At 49.8% G+C, this 18,524-nt stretch overlaps 1 protein-coding gene across 1 annotated transcript in view; it reads left to right on the top strand.

Moving 5' to 3' along the window:
• Window positions 1–18,524, top strand: part of LOC119961981 (adenylate cyclase type 10-like) — a 324,780-nt gene that overhangs the window by 101,009 nt on the left and 205,247 nt on the right. The window contains exons 13-14 of the mRNA XM_038789668.1: window positions 2,737–2,908; window positions 3,716–3,908. Of these exons, the coding sequence (XP_038645596.1) occupies window positions 2,737–2,908; window positions 3,716–3,908 (365 nt within the window). The remainder of the gene's footprint in view (window positions 1–2,736; window positions 2,909–3,715; window positions 3,909–18,524) is intronic.

The following is an 18,524-nucleotide window of genomic DNA, read 5'->3' as shown; positions in this document are numbered from 1 at the left end:
TCAAGATCGTGACTCCTCTGGTCTTCGAGTCAAGTCCCGAGTGAAAAGCCTGTCTGACCCAACCTTTCCTTAACCTAATCTGATCAGCTACTCTAAGGTGTGCCTCATGCAGCATTACCACGTCCGCCTTCAGTCCCCTCAAATGCACGAACATGCGTGCCCTCTTGACCGGCCTATTGAGCCCTATTACATTCCAGTTGATCAGTCTAGTTGGGGGGCTCATTGTTCCCCCCCTCCCCTTCACCGATCAGCCATCCCCTCTCTTGGGCCAGTCGCCAGCCCACGCCCCATGCCTCCACCAGCCCGCCCCCAGGCAGCCTCCGCCCCAACCTCTTTGTCCCTCAGCAAACGTCCTTCCCTCATCAGCAGAACATTTCCCCCCCTCCTCCCTTAGTAACAGAACAAAATAAATCAACCCCTTTGATAAGCCTAACATCTGCTCCCCCCCCCCCATTACACTTCCATAAGCTAGCCCGCCCAGTTAGCGTGGTGGCCCCTGCCCCTGGAACCAGACATTCTCCCACCTATTGTTCCCTCCCCCACCCCCCCCCCCCCCCCCCCCCCCCAGTCATGCATACATATTCAAATGAAAAACAATCCCAACACAATTGTCAGACAGATAAAAAAAACACAGAAAAAAGATCAAGCAAAAGATCCATCATCTGAACAAACACACCTCCAACCCCCAACAGTGCAAATGCAAACTTTACCTCACTCAGCTCTGCAGCTGGCCCCAGATTCAGACAGCAGGCATAACAAATAACATCCAAAAAAACAAGAAACAAGAAACATTTTTTTGAAAAGCATAACCGCTGCAGCAAAATTCAAAGTTCTCAATCCAACACCAGTTCGTTCCTTTTTGCGAAGTCTAGCGCTTCCTCAGGCGACTCAAAATAGAAATGTTGCTCCTCATATGTGACCCAGAAGCAGGCCGGATACAACAGCCCGAACTTCACTTTTTTCTTGAAAAGGGTCGACCTGAGCTCTTCGCCTGGCCACCTCTGCACTCAGGTCCGGATAGATCCGCATGGTACTGTTGTCCCATTTGCAGCTCCGTGTCTGCTTGGCCCACTGTAAAATGCGCTCCTTTTCCAGATATTTGTGGAATCTCACCACCATTGCCCTCGAGGGGTCTCCCATTTGCGGCTTCCTCACGAGCATTCTGTGAGCCCTGTTCACATCCAAGGGTCGGGGGAATGCCCCATCCCCCAGCAGCTTTTCGAACATGGCCGCTATGTACTATGCCCAGTGTCCGCTCCTTTGGATCCCTCCAGGAGCCCAACGATCCTCAAGCTTTGCCAACGGGACCTATTCTCTAGGTCCTCCACCTTCTCCAGGAGCCTTTTCTGCTGGTCTCTCAGCATCCCCACCTCCAACTCCACCGCTGTTTGATGTTCCTCCTGCTCAGCCAGCGTCTTCTCTATTTTCAGGACTGCCCGATCTTGGGCATCCAATCTAAGTTCCAGCCGCGAAATTGCCTCTTTAACCGGGTCAAAGCAGTCCTGCTTCTGCTTGGCGAAGCCCTCCTGGATCACTTGCATCAACTGCCCCGTTGACCGCTGGGTCGACAACCAGAGGTCCGGTTCTCCGCCATGCTTCCTCCTGGTGCAGCTTCAGCCCAAGCCTTCTCTGTCCTTCTGTTTCTGCCTTTGCATGTATTCCTAGTCCTCCTCTCCATACACCGATGTGGGAATTCAGTTCACAATTGCCTCTGTCATTGATTTTTTAAATCAAGTCCGGTAATAACTCGGGGGGGGGGGAAAGGTCCAAAAGTCAGACCCGAGCGGGAGCCACCTAATGTGCGACTTACCCCTTCATAGCCCCCAACGGAAGGCTCCATTTTTAGTTTTTACCTTAGCAAAAAGTTGCTGGGACAGAACAGTAGTGTAGTGGTTAGCACTGCTGCTTCATGGCGCCGAGGTCCCAGGTTTGATCCCGGCTCTGGGTCACTGTCCCTGTGGAGTTTGCACATTCTCCCCATGTTTGCGTGGGCTTTGCAGGGCAGGGGATTGGCAACACTAAATTTCCCCTTAATTAGAAAAAATAAAGTGGGTACTCTACATTTTGCAAAAAGCAAAGAGTTGGTGTCAAATGTTATAAGGTTTTTAGGGATCTCGCCTGCTGGCTGCAGAACTGGCAAGAGACACACATTGCATCTGTTGGGAAGACCCGCCAAATCATAAGCTGATCAGGTAGTGACAATGCCAATGCTGGGCCTTGCCTAGAATCAATACACTGTGGCAGAGGCCTTCCCTGTTGAGAGCTGCCGGTCAGTCAGAGGCTGGCAGTTTGTGTGCTCAGTATCGCCACTGGGAGGCTCTGGATGCTGTCAGAGGGACGGGTACCGGAGTCCCAGGATCACAGAGTGACCGAAGCCACAAGTGTGTGTGTGTGTGTGTGTGTGTGTGGGGGAGGGGGGGGGAGGAGGGGAGGGATCCGAGGGTGGGCATTACAGAGAGAGTGGTGCAGGGGGGTTGGCAGCAAGACCAGGGGATGGCTCTCAGCAGCCCTCTCCCTTCCCAATGTCCAGTCTCACAATCGGGCATTGTGCTTTCGATTCAGGGGGAATCTCTCTCTCTTGTCATTTTACCACCCTGCATGGCAATAGGCCTACCTGTAGCTGGGCCAATATCAAAGGTGGTGGGATGAGGTAATTAATTGGCCACTTAAGAGCTTTAATTGGCAGTGGGGTGGGTAGGTCAACATGACTCACACAAATGTTTTACATTTTCTAAGGTCGCGAGAAAGAGATGAAGATTTTCCATAAGGCACTAAAAAGATTTAGTTCAGTAAAGACCCGTCGTGCTGCAGACTGTTACCAGGTTATTATGTACGAGGGGACAGTTGGGTATGGGAAGAGCCGACTACTGGCTGAAATTATTCGCACATCACAATCAGAAGGAATGAGGTTTGCATTTCAATTATCATTTTTCATTATGTTTAGTCCTATTTGTATTAAAGATGAAATAGAAGGCAGCCCAGTGGTGCAGTGGTTAGAACTGCTACCTCACGGCTCCGAGATCCCAGGTTTGATCCCGGCTCTGGGTCACTATCCGTGTGGAGTTTGCACATTCTCCCTGTGTTTGCGTTGGTTTCACCCCCACAACCTAAAGATGTGCAGTTTATGTGGATTGGCCACACTAAATTGCCCCTTAATTGGATAAAATGAATTGGGCACTCTAAATTTATTTTTTTTAAAAAATGAAATAGATGGTTTATTCACATCAACTAAAGTGAAGTTCTGGCCACAATTAGATCAGCCATGGTCGTATTAAATGATGGTTAGGGCATCATGATTGGCACAGGCTTGGAGGGCCGAAAGGCCTGTTGCTGTGCTGTACTTTTCTTTGTTCTTAGTCCTTTGAATTTCTAATGACCTTAAATTATTACACGTGGCCAAGTTGTTTTCAAAACAAAATTAGATTCAGGTCTCCATTTCTGTCTGTTTCAGCCACACAGTGGCTAGTTTTAGTTGACACTAAATTGGCCAACAGGGTGTAGCTGAGACACGAGAGTAAAAACGTTTCAGGCCTCACATTGATGATGGTGGACAGCTGCAAGTTGATGTTGCTCCAACATCAATCCATCCACACTTTGCACCAAATTAAAATCCCCCCCTTCGATTCTGTATATAAGAAAATATGTATATCCTGTGTATATCAAAAAATGGGAGTGTACCTTAAATAATCAATTTTTCATTTTATCTCTGTTGCAGAGTCTTACCATTTGAATTGGGGAAAATGGATATCACAGAGCCCTATTATACTATTCAAACGATGTTGGCCCTGCTCCTTCAAGTGAACCACTGTAAAAGTTACGCAGAACGGGAAAGAGTTTTACTCACCAAGATAGTAAAGCCAGAGCTGATGGACGATTTGTGCCTTTTAAATGACCTTCTTTTTGTAAAGGTATTGAAGCGACCAATCTCTCATTTGTAATGATTAACAAAATGTGCGTCTTAATATGTTGCCCTTGTAATTGGGTTCTCGGAAGGTCTGTGTGCTGAGCCCATTCATTTGCTCAACTAAAACTAGCCCCGTCAGCTGATACAGAACTACAGAGCCACATTTTCATCAGACCACCATTTTGCCATCAGAATTGAAGAACTGACTTAAGAAATATGAGCATGAACAGCTGGCAGACAGATACCACTTTTTAATCCCGCAGTTTTGTTATGATAATGTTGGTTACAGAACTTGTCTGTTACAGATGTCTTTGCAGTCTTCTGTACGTTAACAGCAAGTCTTTATGAACTACTTGTAATCATATAGGGTACAATTCAGTGGCCTTGTTGCACTCGAGCGAGATGCAACCGGCCCACTCCCATAGGTGAAATCTGTATCCCGCCGTAGCGTGGCGAGAAACCAATAATCACCACTGATTTGTCAGGCAGGTTGGTTCGATATGGACTGCACTCAATGCAAGGAAGCTAGAAATAGACATCTAACACTGGAGAAGATCCAACACTGTTTGGATAAACATATTCAGCTGTGGATCGACACTATACTGAACTGACGGGAGACCTAGTAGTAGCCTGACCAGACTTACTAGCTACCGCATGGTGTTTGCACTTGCTAGCTCGTGGACTCGTGGTCCAGAGAGAGCGGGAAACCTAGTGCCCTCTGGCTTTATAGTGGTAGTGTCCTGTCTGGTGATTGGCTGCACTGTGCTGTGTGCTTACTGGTCATCCTGTGTGTCAATCACTGCCTGTCTGCACCTCATTATATACATAAGTGGATATTATGACATCTCCCCCCTTTTCTTTTAGATAAATAAATACTAAGGTGTGCGTGCATATATATATATATATATATACATATACATATGCCTGACTATATACAAAAGGTGTCTAAATAAACGTATCTACATAGGAAGGTGTCGATAGTGCAGATACAAGGCAAACAAAACAATATTTACAGAGGTTAAATCGATGAAGTCACAAAATGTACAAAAATTCAGTCTACAGATTCAGTCTTTGTGGTGGGTGATGAATTCTTGTCGATCGCCGCAGAGGTGGATCAGGAGCCGCATGCACGTGGATAGGCGGGATCACTGCCATCACGGTGGTCAGTGGGCTGGCAAGATTGCTGGTAGATCGGTGGCCTCGTGGCAGGGTATATCCGGAGGATGCATCGTAGGCAGCTGGGCACTTCGGTCAGGTAGCGGGCGTGGAACCCTTCGCAGTGTCCGTCTATTGCGCCGTAGCAGGGAGCCATCAGCCATATGGACAAGGAACATCCTTTGGGCCACTCGTTTGATCACAACAGCTGTGGCTGACCAGCCACCCTCAGGCAACTGGACACGAACATGATCAGTTGGGGCAGCTTGGTTAGATCCGTGGCATGAGCATCGTATGTGGCCTTCTGTTGGGCCCGTGACTGCTGTATTTTCTGTAAGACCGTGAGGTGGTCAAGGTCTGGAACATGGATGGCTGGAACTGTGGTCCTCAGAGTGCGAGTCATGAGTATCTGCATTGGAGACAACCCAGTGGACAGAGGGTTGCCCTGTATACCAGCATCGCCAGGTTGAAGTCGGAGCCTGAGTGTGCAGCTTCGCACAGCAACCGCTTTACAATATGGACCCCTTTCTCGGCCTTCCCATTTGACTGCGGATAGTGGGGACTGGAGGTTACATGATGGAAGTTGTGGGACTGTGCAGAATCAGACCATTCCTGGCTGTAAAAGCAAGGACTGTTGTCACTCATTACCGTGAGCGGTATCCCATGCCTGGCGAACGTTTCTTTGTAGGCTTTGATTACTGCCTTTGACGCGAAGTCGGACAGTTTCACCACTTCTGGGTAACTGGAGAAGTAGTTGACCAGGAGTATGTAGTCACCCCCCTTGGCGTGGAAAATGTCTACACCCAAAGGGTTGTGAATCTATGGAATTCCTTGCCCAGTGAAGCAGTTGAGGCTCCTTCATTAAATGTTTTTAAGGTAAAGATAGATAGTTTTTTTAAGAAAAAAGGGATTAAGGGTTATGGTGTTCGGGCCGGAAAGTGGAGCTGAGTCCACAAAATATCAGCCATGATCTCATTGAATGGCGGAGCAGACTCGAGGGGCCAGATGGCCTACTCCTGCTCCTAGTTCTTATGTTCTTATGTCCCAGTCTCAGATGGAAATAGCTGAGGGGTTGCGGAGCTTGTCCCAGTCACAGGTAGGCATTGCTGAGGCACTGCAGAGCATGTCCCAGTCAATGAGGAGCATCGCCGAGGGAATCAACACCATGGTGCAGACATTGAGGAGCCGCCAAGTAGGCAGAGCCAGATGACCTAGGGGCAGCCAGGTCTCAATCCAGCTGTCCCTCCATCCTGAGTTGAACCCCAGGGCCCAATGGGCACCGAGTGGGAGTTGGCTGGGTGCCAACCCGGACCACTCCGATGGAGCGATGATGATGGCCACCAGCTCTCCAGAGTTCCACCCCTGTGACAACACCATGTCTCGCAGTCAGCACCATCAAGGTCCGCCTGGTACTGGTCACGTCCCCTATCGGGTTGGAGAGTCTACCCCCTCAGCCATGCCCGTCACTGGCAGAGCCACGCCTTGGACACCTCCACTCATGTTGCCAACATCATGCATCAGGCTCTTTTCCTGCAGACACCACCCTAGCAGTGTTGGCCTTGATGCTACGCACTGCCAGTGCCATCACCTGTGTCTGGAGCCTCTAGGACTCCTCCAGTCGGCTCTGGACCTGCTGGAGGGTCGTTGACTTTCCCCCCCCCCCCAGCCCCTTGAATATTACAGTTGCACCCTATTGTCTGCATCAGCTCCGGGATCCAACACACCTCCGACTGCTGTCTTGCCTGGGTGTTCCTGCCTCCACCTGATGTGCATTGGCAACTGTGTGGTGATCACCAGATTGTGCCCGAAGCCTGACTGTTAACATTGCCCACCGAGGTGCATGTCTCTGCCTTGGGTGGGGATGACAGCTGTGACACATCGACTGTGGCATCCCCGGAGCTCTCCTTCCAGTTGGCCTCATAGGAGCTCGGCGGGGGGGGGGGGGGGGAGAGCACCTCGAATGGGCTAGCGCTGTCAGCTGGAGGTCCTGCAGGAGAATGAATACGTGGTCAGTGGGAGGGTTGGGTCAGTCTGTGTGGCATTAATGTCTCGCAAGTTACAATTCATCCGGGTGGTGCCCAGTGGATCACCACCTCTGCGGCGTGCCCCGACCTCGGCATTGGCGACTGCAGCGTCCTCCGCCAGTTATGTAATTAGGTTTCCACCCAGGAAGGTCGGGAACGACATTTAAATAAATTTAAATACAATTAGCGGACTTCCCCATCCTATTGACCCCAGCATTTGGAATTCAGCACTCGCTGACGTGACATGGCGGCAGCTGCTTTTCAAAAATGGGAACCAGATGAAGGGAACCTGTCACAAGTAAATATAGCCCCTGAGGGAGAGGAACATGCCTCGGCAGTACCATGATACTTACCCCCCCCCCCCCCCCCCGTACTGATCACAGGCTCCCTGGGACTGCTCCTGGCACTTCCCAGGCATTGGCACCTGGCAAACTGGGACTGCCCCTGCATTTCCACCTGAGACCTTGGAATTGCCTTCCTACCACGAATGATAAGGATCTCACTGGTTTTGTCATTCAATGTTACATTTCTGCTAATAGCTTCAGATGATGATTTAAGTTCTCACTGCATCCTTTGAAAAAAAAATCAAGAGGTTTGTCCTCGAACTCCCCATAATTAGTCTTCAAATGCTTTTGAAGTTTTGAGGGTTTAATTTTTCATTTGCCAGTACTTCCCTGTACATAACACACATGGGCTTTGCTTCCTGATTTGAATCAGCACAATTAATAAAGCCATACCTCAAGAAATCTTCATACTGCTTTGGTCCCGGTTTCAGTTTCTTCTTAATGGGTTGTTCATCAGAGGCCCTGGAGCTCACACCAGCACTGTTTTGTCCTGCCGTGGAGTCTCCTGGTAAGCCCTCTCCAGCAGATTCAGTTGTGAGATTCTGGCCTGTTTGTGTCTCTTGCTTCGTTATTACAAACTGTCACGTGGAGATGACGGCGTTGGACTGGGGTGGGCATAGTAAGAAGTCTTATAACACTAGGTTAAAGTCCAACAGGTTTGTTTCGAGTCACTAGCTTTCGGAGCATAGCTGATGAAGGAACTGTGCTCCGAAAGCTAGTGACTCGAAACAAACCTGTTGGACTTTAACCTAGTATGGTAAGACTTCTTACTATTATTACAAACTGACCCATCTTCAGTTCTTTTTTTAAAATATTTTTATTTTCCTCCTTTTTCACATTTTCTCCCAAATTTACACCCACCAACAATAAACAATAATCAGTAACAAATATGTCAATGCCCATATCAGTAACAACAATCTCATCCTCCCACCAAACCCCAAACATCACCCCGCATGTTCACACAAACAAATGAGAAAAAGGAATCAGGGATCACCCATAGTCACCATTAAATCACACAGCCTCCCTCCCCCCAACCCTCCCACCCATCCCCCACAACTAATATTCAATGTTATCCAGTTCTTGAAAGTGCATAATGAATAATGCCCATGAATTGTAGAACCCCTTCATCCTTCCCCTCAGTTCAAACTTAACCTTCTCAAGAGTCAAGAATTCCAACAGGTCCCCCCGCCACGCCAGGGCACAGGGTGGACAGGTTGTTCTCCATCCCAACAGGATCTGCCTTTGGGCGATCAATGAGACGAAGGCTACAACATCTGCCTCCGTACCCGTTTCCAACCCTGGCTGGTCATATTAGCCTCCCCGAACAGGCGCCGGAATGTGGTGACTAGGGGCTTTTCACAGTAACTTCATTTGAAGCCTACTCGTGACAATAAGTGATTTTCATTTCATTTCAACATCCCGAATATGGCCACACGGCGGCCCAGGTCCAGTTTTTCGTGCACCACTTTAGAAATTACCCTAAAAACCTCCTTCCAGTAATCCTCTAGCTTTGGACAGGACCAAACTTATGAACGTGATTAGCGGGGCCGCCTCCCGCAATGTTCATCTACTCCTTCAAAGAATCGGCTCATCCTCGCCCTCGTGAGGTGTGCTCTGCATACCACCTTCAGCCCAACATTGCGCACGAGGTGGAGGCATTCACTCTCCGGAGCACCTCACACTAGAACCCCTCCTCCATATTCTCTCCCAATTCTTCCTCCCACTTTGCTTTGATCCCTTCCAGTGGTGCCTTCTGCTCTTCCAAAATAGCTCCGTAAACCGCTGACACTACCCCCTACTCCAGACCCCTGTCGTCAGCACTTCCTCCAGCAATGTGGAGGCCAGCTGCTCCGGAAGGTTCTGTATCTCCTTTCTGGCAAAATCTCGAACCTGCATGTATCTAAACAGTTCCTCCTGCTCCAGCCCATACTTCACTCCCAGCTCCTTCAATCCTGCAAACCGACCCCTAAGAAATCTTTCAGTGTCTTAATCCCCTTCTCCTCCCATTTCCAAAAATTTCCATCCCTCCTCCCTGGCTCAAACCTGTGGTTCCCCCGAATCGGCATTTCCCTTGACCCTGCCCCCAACCCGAAGTGTTGGCGAAACTGCCTCCAAATTCTCAATGAAGCTATTATTACCGGACTCACTGAGTATTTCCCCGGGGCTATCAGGAGCGGCGCTGTTGCTAGTGCTTTCAGTCCCGACCCCCTGCACAAACTCTCCTCCATTCTGACCCACTGGGAATCAACCAGTTAATGGTTAGCATAAATGCTTCACAGCTCCAGGGTCCCAGGTTCGATTCCCGGCTGGGTCACTGTCTGTGTGGAGTCTGCACGTCCTCCCCCTGTGTGCGTGGGTTTCCTCCGGGTGCTCCGGTTTCCTCCCACAGTCCAAAGATGTGCGGGTTAGGTGGATTGGCCATGCTAAATTGCCCGTAGTGTCCTAATAAAAAAAAAGTAAGGTTAAGGGGGGGGGGTTGTTGGGTTACGGGTATAGGGTGGATACGTGGGTTTGAGTAGGGTGATCATGGCTCGGCACAACATTGAGGGCCGAATGGCCTGTTCTGTGCTGTACTGTTCTATGTTCTATGTTCTAACCCCTCTGACCCAGCTCCGCACCTTCTCCACATTCGCCGCCCAGTAGTAATACATCAGGTTCGGGAGACCCAAACCCCCTGCCTGCCTTCCCCTCTGTAGCAGCACCTTTCTAACTCTGACCACCTTCCCTCCGCATAAGAACGACATAATCCTTCCCTCAATCTCTCTGAAAAAGACCTTTGGCAGGAAAATCATCAGGCATTGAAAAATAAACAGAAATCGCAGCAACACGTTCATTTTAACTGCCTGTACCCGACCCGCCAGTGACAGTTGTGGACCAGATTATGACATCGTCGATGTACACTCACACCCCCTTGATGCCCTCCATTATTTGTTCCATTATGCGGTGGAACACCTCTGAGGCGGAGATGATGCCAAAGGGTATCCGGTTGTAGCAGTAGCGACCGAACGGGGTATTGAATGTGCACAGCTTGCGACTGGACGCATCCAGCTGTATTTGCCAAAACCGCTGGACAGGCGTCCAGCTTCGTGAAGAATTTGGCATGAGCCATCTCGCTGGTTAGCTCTTCTCATTTAGGTACTGGGTAGTGTTCCCTCATGATGTTGCAGTTCAAATCTTTGGGGTCGATACAGATTCGAAGTTCCCCTGACGGCTTCTTGACGCAAACCATGGAGCTAACCCAGTCCGTGGGTTCCGTGACCTTTGAAATGACGCCCTGGTCTTGGAGGTCATGCAGTTGCTGCTTGAGGCGGTCCTTCAGGACGTTCCGTGCGCCAACCCGCATGCGCAGTGCGGTCGAACGACATGCGCACCTGCGCAGGCTGGTCGCCGTCCCAACGGTCATGGCGCGCATGCACTGGAGCCCGGGAAAAGTGCGCAAAATGGCCACTCTCATCAAGACTCAGGCCCTGCATTTGTTTGATGGCCTGCACCTGTTCTGCCTCATGGGGGTTTAGCCTTGCCGTTTCTGCTGCCCTGATGTGGGAGTATCGGTTGTTGGCGTGCTCCTGGAGAACGCAGGTCTCTATCGCGATGGTAAGGGTGAGCTGCTTAACTTTTAGGAGCTGCTGGCAAAGGGAATCGGAGTGGACCCCGAAAACGATCTGATCCCGGACCATGGAATCAGTTGTCGAGTCATAGTTGCATGACTGCGCGAGAATGTGGAGATGGGTTAAAAAGGACTGAAAAGTTTCATCCTTACCCTGAAGCCTCTGCTGGAAAATGTACCGTCCAAAGCTCTCATTGACCTCAATGTTGCAGTGGCTGTCGAACTTCAGCAGGACTGTTTTAAACTTTGTCTTGTCTTCGCCTTTAGCAAATGTGAGGGAGTTGTAGATGTGGATAGCGTGGTCCCTGGCTGTAGAAAGGAATAGAGCGATCTTCCTGGCATCTAGAACATAGAACATAGAACATTACAGCGCAGTACGGGCCCTTCGGCCCTCGATGTTGCGCCGACCTGTGAAACCATCTGAAGCCTATCTGACCTACACTATTCCATTTTCATCCATATGTCTATCCAGTGACCACTTAAATGCCCTTAAAGTTGGCGAGTCTACTACTGTTGCAGGCAGGGCGTTCCACACCCCTACTACTCTCTGAGTAAAGAAACTGCCTCTGACATCTGTCCTATATCTATCACCCCTCAATTTAAAGCTATGTACCCTCGTGTTGGTCATCACCATCCGAGGAAAAAGACTCACTGTCCACCCTATCTAACCCTCTGACTATCTTATATCTCTCTATTAAGTCACCTCTCAGCCTTCTCCTCTCTAATGAAAACAATCTCAAGTCCCTGAGCCTTTCCTCGTAAGACCTTCCCTCCATACCAGGCAACATCCTAGTAAATCTCCTCTGAACCCTTTCCAAAGCTTCCACATCCTTCCTATAATGTGGTGACCAGAACTGCACGCAGTACTCCAGGTGCGGCCGCACCAGAGTTATGTACAGCTGCAGCATGACCTTGTGGCTCCGAAACTCAATCCCCCTGCTGATAAAGGCTAGCCCACCATATGCCTTCTTAACAGCCCTATTAACCTGGGTGGCAACTTTCAGGGATTTATGTACCTGGATGCCGAGATCTCTCTGTTCATCTACACTACCAAGAATCTTGCCATTAGCCCAGTACTCTGCATTCCTGTTACTCCTTCCAAAGTGAACCACCTCACACTTTTCCGCATTAAACTCCATCTGCCACCTCTCAGCCCAGCTCTGCAGCTTATCTATGTCCCTCTGTATCCTATAACATCCTTCAACACTATCCACAGCTCCACTGACCTTCGTGTCATCTGCAAATGTACTAACCCATCCTTCTACACCCTCTTCCAGGTCATTTATAAAAATGACAAACAGCAGTGGCCCCAAAACAGATCCTTGCGGTACGCCACTAGTAACTGAACTCCAGGATGAACATTTGCCATCAACCACCACCCTCTGTCTTCTTTCAGCTAGCCAATTACTGATCCAAACCGCTAAATCACCTTCAATCCCATACTTCCTTATTTTCTGCAATAGCCTACTGTGGGGAACCTTATCAAACGCCTTACTGAAATCCGTATACACCACATCAACCGCTTTACCCTCATCCACCTGTTTGGTCACCTTCTCAAAAAACTCAATAAGGTTTGTGAGGCATGACCTACCCTTCACAAAACCTGGGTGCAGACTGATGCAGCCTCGAGGTCGGTGGCTTCAAGATAGAGCTGGAACTTCTGTCTGAAAATCTTCCAGTTTGCACCGAGGTTGCCAGCGATGCGGAGCTGCGGAGGAGGGTGGACGCTGTCCATGCTACCGGATGGCTGATCGCTAGTCAAGGCAGATTATCTCAAGGTAGGTCCGTCAAACTGCAGCATTATTCACTGGTACCATGATATGTTGGGCAAGCTTTGTTTGTGTGGACTGCGCTTGATGCAGTGTAGAGAGAGACAGGCTTCCAACACTTGATGAGATGCAACACGATTTTATTGAACATCTAACTATGTTACATGCTTAACTGTGAGTTGACACCATGTTGACTTGACTGGAGACCTGAGGCTAACCTGACCAGACTAACGGACTACCACATGGTGTTTGTACTAGCTGCTGCTCACAAGCTCTGACTGTCTCAGAGGCTGGATCCCAAGAGAGCGGGAAAACTAGTGCCCTCTGGCTTTATTGTGGTTGAGTCCTGTCTGGTGATTGGCTGCTGTGTTCTGTATGCTCACTGGTCATTCTGTGTGTCAATCACTGCCTGTCTGCACTCCATAATATATATGGATGTATATTATGACACCCGCCTAATGTTTGAAAAGAGCTGCCTCCCTTTCACGAACCCCGTCTGATCTTCACCTATCACCTTCGTGAGGCACTCCTCCAGCCTACCCGCCAGTACCTTCGCCAATACTTTTGCGTTCACATTCAAAAGTGATATGGGCCTATACGACCCACACTCCGTCGGTCCTTATCGTTTTTTAACAACAGGGAAATCGATGCCTGTCCCAAAGTTTGTGGCAATACCCCCTTCCCTATCGCCTCTTCAAACACCCTCACCATCAGCGCTTATCCTTGAATGTTTTATAATATTTCACCGAAAACCCATCCGGCCCTGGCACCTGCCCCGACTGCATCCTCCCAATCGCATCCTTTATCTCCTGCTCCACTATTGCTCCTCCTAATGTAGCCCTGTCCCCCTCCCCTAACCTCGGGTACTCCAACCCATCTAGAAATTCCTGCATCTCACAGTCTCCCCCAGGTGGCTCTGACCTGTACAACCTCTCATACAATTCCTCATAAACCTTGTTAATCAGCTCCGGCGCCACCACCAACTTCCCTGCCCTATCCCTCACCTGAACATTTTCCCTTGCCGCTGCTTCCCTCCGGAGCTGACCAGCTAACATACGACCCACCTTATCTCCATGTTCGTAAACTGCACCCCTTGCTCATCTCAGTTGGCGCACCACCTTTCTGGTAGATAGTCGTTCAAAGCTCGCCTGTAGTTCCTTCCTCTTTCCAGCTTTGCTGGGTCCCCATCCTCTGCATGACTCCTATCTACCTCCAACATCTCATCTAGTACCCTCAACTGCTCCAACCTGGCCTTAAACAAAATCACCTCCCCCGTCACCACGGCTATTAGAGCCTCCCAGACGACCACCTTCAACACCTTGCCCGTACAGTTGAAACCTACATGTTACTTAATTACCTTTTCAATTTTGTCACAAACTACTTGGTCCCCCAAAAGTCCCACGTCTAATTTCCACCCCAGCCTATGTGCTACCCCCTTCTCCAGCACCATATCCACCCAATGCGGAGCATGGGCTGCTTTAGCACAATGGGCTAAACAGCTGGCTTGTAATGCATAACAAGGCAGCAGCGTGGGTTCAATTCCCGTACCGGCCTCCCCGGACAGGCGCTGGAATGTGGTGACTAGGGGCTTTACATAGTAACCTCATTGAAGCCTACTTTTAGACGAGGCTGGTTTAGCACAGGGCTAAATCGCTGGCTTTGAAAGCAGACAAGGCAGGCCAGCAGCACGGTTCAATTCCCGTACCAGCCTCCATGAACACGTGCCAGTATGTGGCGACTAGGGGCTTTTCACAGGAACTTCATTTGAAGCCTGCTTGTGACAATAAGCAATTTTCATTTCATTTCATTTCACGATTGCCGAGTATCCCGACCCCTTAACCCGAGCCATCAAAGTCTGCCCACCACGAAAAAGTCGATCCGTGAATATACCTTATGGACTGCTGCGAAAAATGAGTACCCCCGCTCCGTAGGGTGCAGAAACCTCCAAGGGGCCACTACTCCCATATCCACCATCAGCCCAACTAACGCCTCCCCCCCCTCCCCCCCCGATGGGACCAGCGAGCGCGGCCGTGACCTGTCCAACCTTGGCTACTGCACCAAGTTCCGGGGGGGGGCCCAACTATCAGCTCATGTGTGTCCAAGTCAGGGATGCCTCTAAGCACCTTCTTTGTGAATCCCACATCATCCCAATTGGGGCCGTAATCACTTAACAGCACCACTAACCTCCCCTCCAGCACCCCTGTCACAATTACATATCTACCCCCCTGATCTGTCACCACCTTCTCTACCTGGAAGCGTTCTCTTTTGCTGACCATTACCGCTACCCCTCGATCCCTTCCGTGAAGTCCAGAGTGAAACACTTGACTAACCCAGCCCTTCTTTAGTCTCACCTGGTCCTTCACCCTCAAGTGAGTCTCCTGCAGCATTGCTACATCGGCTTTCAAGCTTTTAAGATGCGCAAGCGCCCTTGATCTCTTGACCGGACCTCCTAACCCCCTCATGTTCCACGTGACTATCCTAACTGGGGGTCTCTCAACCCCCCCACCCTTCTTATCCACTATCATCATACCACCGGGCCCTGCCCCATGAGCCTGGCCCGCCCCTATCCATTACTAACATTGAACCCTTTCCCCCCCCTCCCAAAACCACCCTCCACATTTCCTCTCGAAAAGCATCTCCCAGCATCAATCCATTCCCCCCCCCCCTCACCTCGCTCGCCTCGGAGGCCCATTGAAACCTGCTATCCAGGCTCCAATGTCCGCAGCCTTCCTCTCACGTCACCTCCGTTCACTAGCCGACGTTAGTTAGCTAGCGCGCGTGGCACCCCTGCCAGGTTATACCGTCCCCTCCCACCCAGTCCCAGAGAATGAAAAAACAAAAACAACAATCCAACACATACAATTCACTAAAATAAGATATAACCGTCGCAACACAAAATGCCAATTAACCCAACCAATAACTTGAACTCTAACAATGTGAAGAGAAGTAAATTACAATACACGACAGCAAAAAGAAAGTTATGACATTTATACATTTTCCAGCTGCCCACAGTCCACAGTCTCTCTTCCAGCTCCGCTCCTCACGTCTGTCCCAAGCCTTCTGCCCTCACGAACGCCGCAGCCGCCTCCACTGTCTCAAAATAAAAGTTTTTGGCATCATACGTCACCCTTAGCTTCGCCGGGTATACCACACCAAATCGCACCCCCTTTTTATACAGTGCCACCTTCACTCACCCGAACGCTGCTCGTCTTTTTGCCAACTCCACCGTCAAGCCCTTATAGATCCAAACTCCAGCACCATCCCATTGCACCTCGCGCTTCTGCTTCGCCCAGCTTAACACCTTCTCCTTCATGCAGTAATTATGGAAGCAGATAATTACTGCGCTTGGCGGCTCATTCACCTTGGGCTTCGGCCTTAATGACCGATGAGCTCGGTCCAGCTCGTACTGAGAGAGGTTCTCACCCTCCCCCATCAGCTGCGCCAACTTCTTAGCGAAGTACTCTGTTGGCCTTGGGCCCTCTGTCTCTTTGGGCAAGCCCACAATTCTCAGATTGTGCTGTCTCCAGCGATTCTCCAAGTCGTCGAGCTTTGCTCGGAGTCCTCTGTTGACCTCCACCACTCTCCGCAGCTCATCCCCCATTGAGGTGAGCTGGTCGCTGTGCTGCGACACAGCCTCCTCCACTTCCTTCACCTTCTTGCCCTGCTCTCACACCTCGGCCGATGTCTTTGTCACAGCTACCCTCACCGTCTCGTCCCCCATCGAGGTGATCTGGTCGCTGTGCTGCGACACGGCTTCCTCCCTTCATCTTTTTGCCCTGCTCTCTCACCTCGGCCGATGTCTTTGCCACAGCTACCCTCACCGGGCGATTGCCTCCTCCACCAATGATTTCAATGCGACCGCCGTCTCCTCCCTCAAAGCCTCCATGTGCCTCGCAAACTGCTTTCCCAGCTCCACCGCCATCACCTCGGTCATCTTTTCCACCGTAAGTAGTGCGGCCCCACCATGAGGTCCAGCATCCGCCATCTTGTCAGCGCCTTTCCTGGCCTTCTCATTCAACGGCGAACCCGGGTTTTCTTCCTTCTTCCTATCTGCTTTTCGCATCCTCTAACGACTTATTATTTTTTCTTTCTTTCTTCAATTCGAAAATAAATTATTTTCAAAACTTTTGCCCCAAAATTCCAAAACCAAAGAATCTCTTCCCCCGGAGACCGGACTCAAAACTCCTCAAAAATCTATTTTCAGTTGGAGCCACCCAGTGTGCTCTACTCCCCCTCTACATCGCGTTCCCATCTTCAGTTCTACACACACTCCTGTGGCTTGCTTGCTGGCAGCTACAAAATGGAGGAATCTCTCCTGCATGATTTTGCGGCCAAAGCACAAATCGCATGATGTCAGTGTGCATGCCAGACGCGTGATCTCTCTCTCACCACTTCTGATGTGAAGACTCTGCCGTTTTAAAAAATAAATTTGGTACTGCAACAGCGCACTGACATCACGATGAGTCGGTACTGGGCTAGCGTGCTGAAGTCGGGAGGTGGCAGTCAGCCTCTTTGGCAACTGGGCCTGTGCAATGCTGTATCTGCCTGTGGGGGCATGCATGGCACATGGCATCTTATGAGTTTTTTGTGAAGACTGATAACCATTATAGAGACATAATTGCAGAGGTTTCAAATATTCATATAGTTTCACATGTTGGCACTGAAATTCCACTTGCCCGGCTCCAGGGGAGAAACACATGTCATTTATTTTCTGTGATTCCTTCTTCTTGGATCTCAATTTGAAGAACATACTAATTGCTGCAATCCCTGTTTATGTAGCTATCACATACTTCCTCCTCCCTGTGATGGTGTAGGCATCGAAGTGCTTTTGGAAGTCAGTGAACTTGTGCTAACTGCCAACATTGTGACCCGCCATTCTCACCCCTCACACAAACTGATGTGTTGGGTACTCTGGATCTGTGGAGACTGCGTTTACCTTAGCAGTAACATAGACAGGCTACCAACACTTGTAATAGTACAACACTATTTTATTAAACTAAGAACTGTTGAACATTCTTGCATTCTTGGGTCGACACTGGGTTAGATTAACTGGTAACATTTTTGGGGCAGCACGGTGGCGCAGTGGTAGCACTGCAGTCTCACGGCGCCGAGGTCCCAGGTTCGATCCCGGCTCTGGGTCACTGTCCGTGTGGAGCTTGCACATTCTCCCCGTGTTTGTGTGGGTTTCGCCCCTACAACCCAAAGATGTGCAGGGTAGGTGGATTGAACACGCTAAATTGCCCCTTAATTGGAAAAAATGAATTGGGTACTCTAATTTTTTTTAAAAAGGTTAGATTAACTGACGACCTATGCCTATCCTGACCAGTCTAAACTGTTAGCACATGGTGAAGGTTTATGCTATTAGCTGCGAGCTGTGTCCGTCTCAGAGGCTGCATCCTGAATGAGCGGGAAAACTAGTGCCCTCTGGCTTTATAGTGAGCGTGCCCTAACTGGTGATTGGCTGCTGTGTTGTGTGTGTTGATTGGTCTTGCAGTGTGTCAGTCAGTGTGTGTCTGCACCATTATATACTGATGTGTATATTATGACACATACTTCAACTCGGCCATTCTCCGTGTCCTTCACAGGCTCCGAGCTCCAACAGTCCACTGCCGGAAATACTAGCCCCGCCTCCTCATATTGGACATCAGATGTGGTGTGAGGAAAGTTAATCACCCATTGGATAATCTGGTGCCAATCGGATGGAGCAAGGCAAAATGCTGT

Source organism: Scyliorhinus canicula, chromosome 2 (genome assembly GCF_902713615.1).
Source record: "Scyliorhinus canicula chromosome 2, sScyCan1.1, whole genome shotgun sequence".
Classification (NCBI taxonomy): domain Eukaryota; kingdom Metazoa; phylum Chordata; class Chondrichthyes; order Carcharhiniformes; family Scyliorhinidae; genus Scyliorhinus; species Scyliorhinus canicula.
The sequence above is the reverse complement of the archived record's forward strand: the minus strand, read 5'-3'. Positions and strand labels throughout refer to the sequence as shown.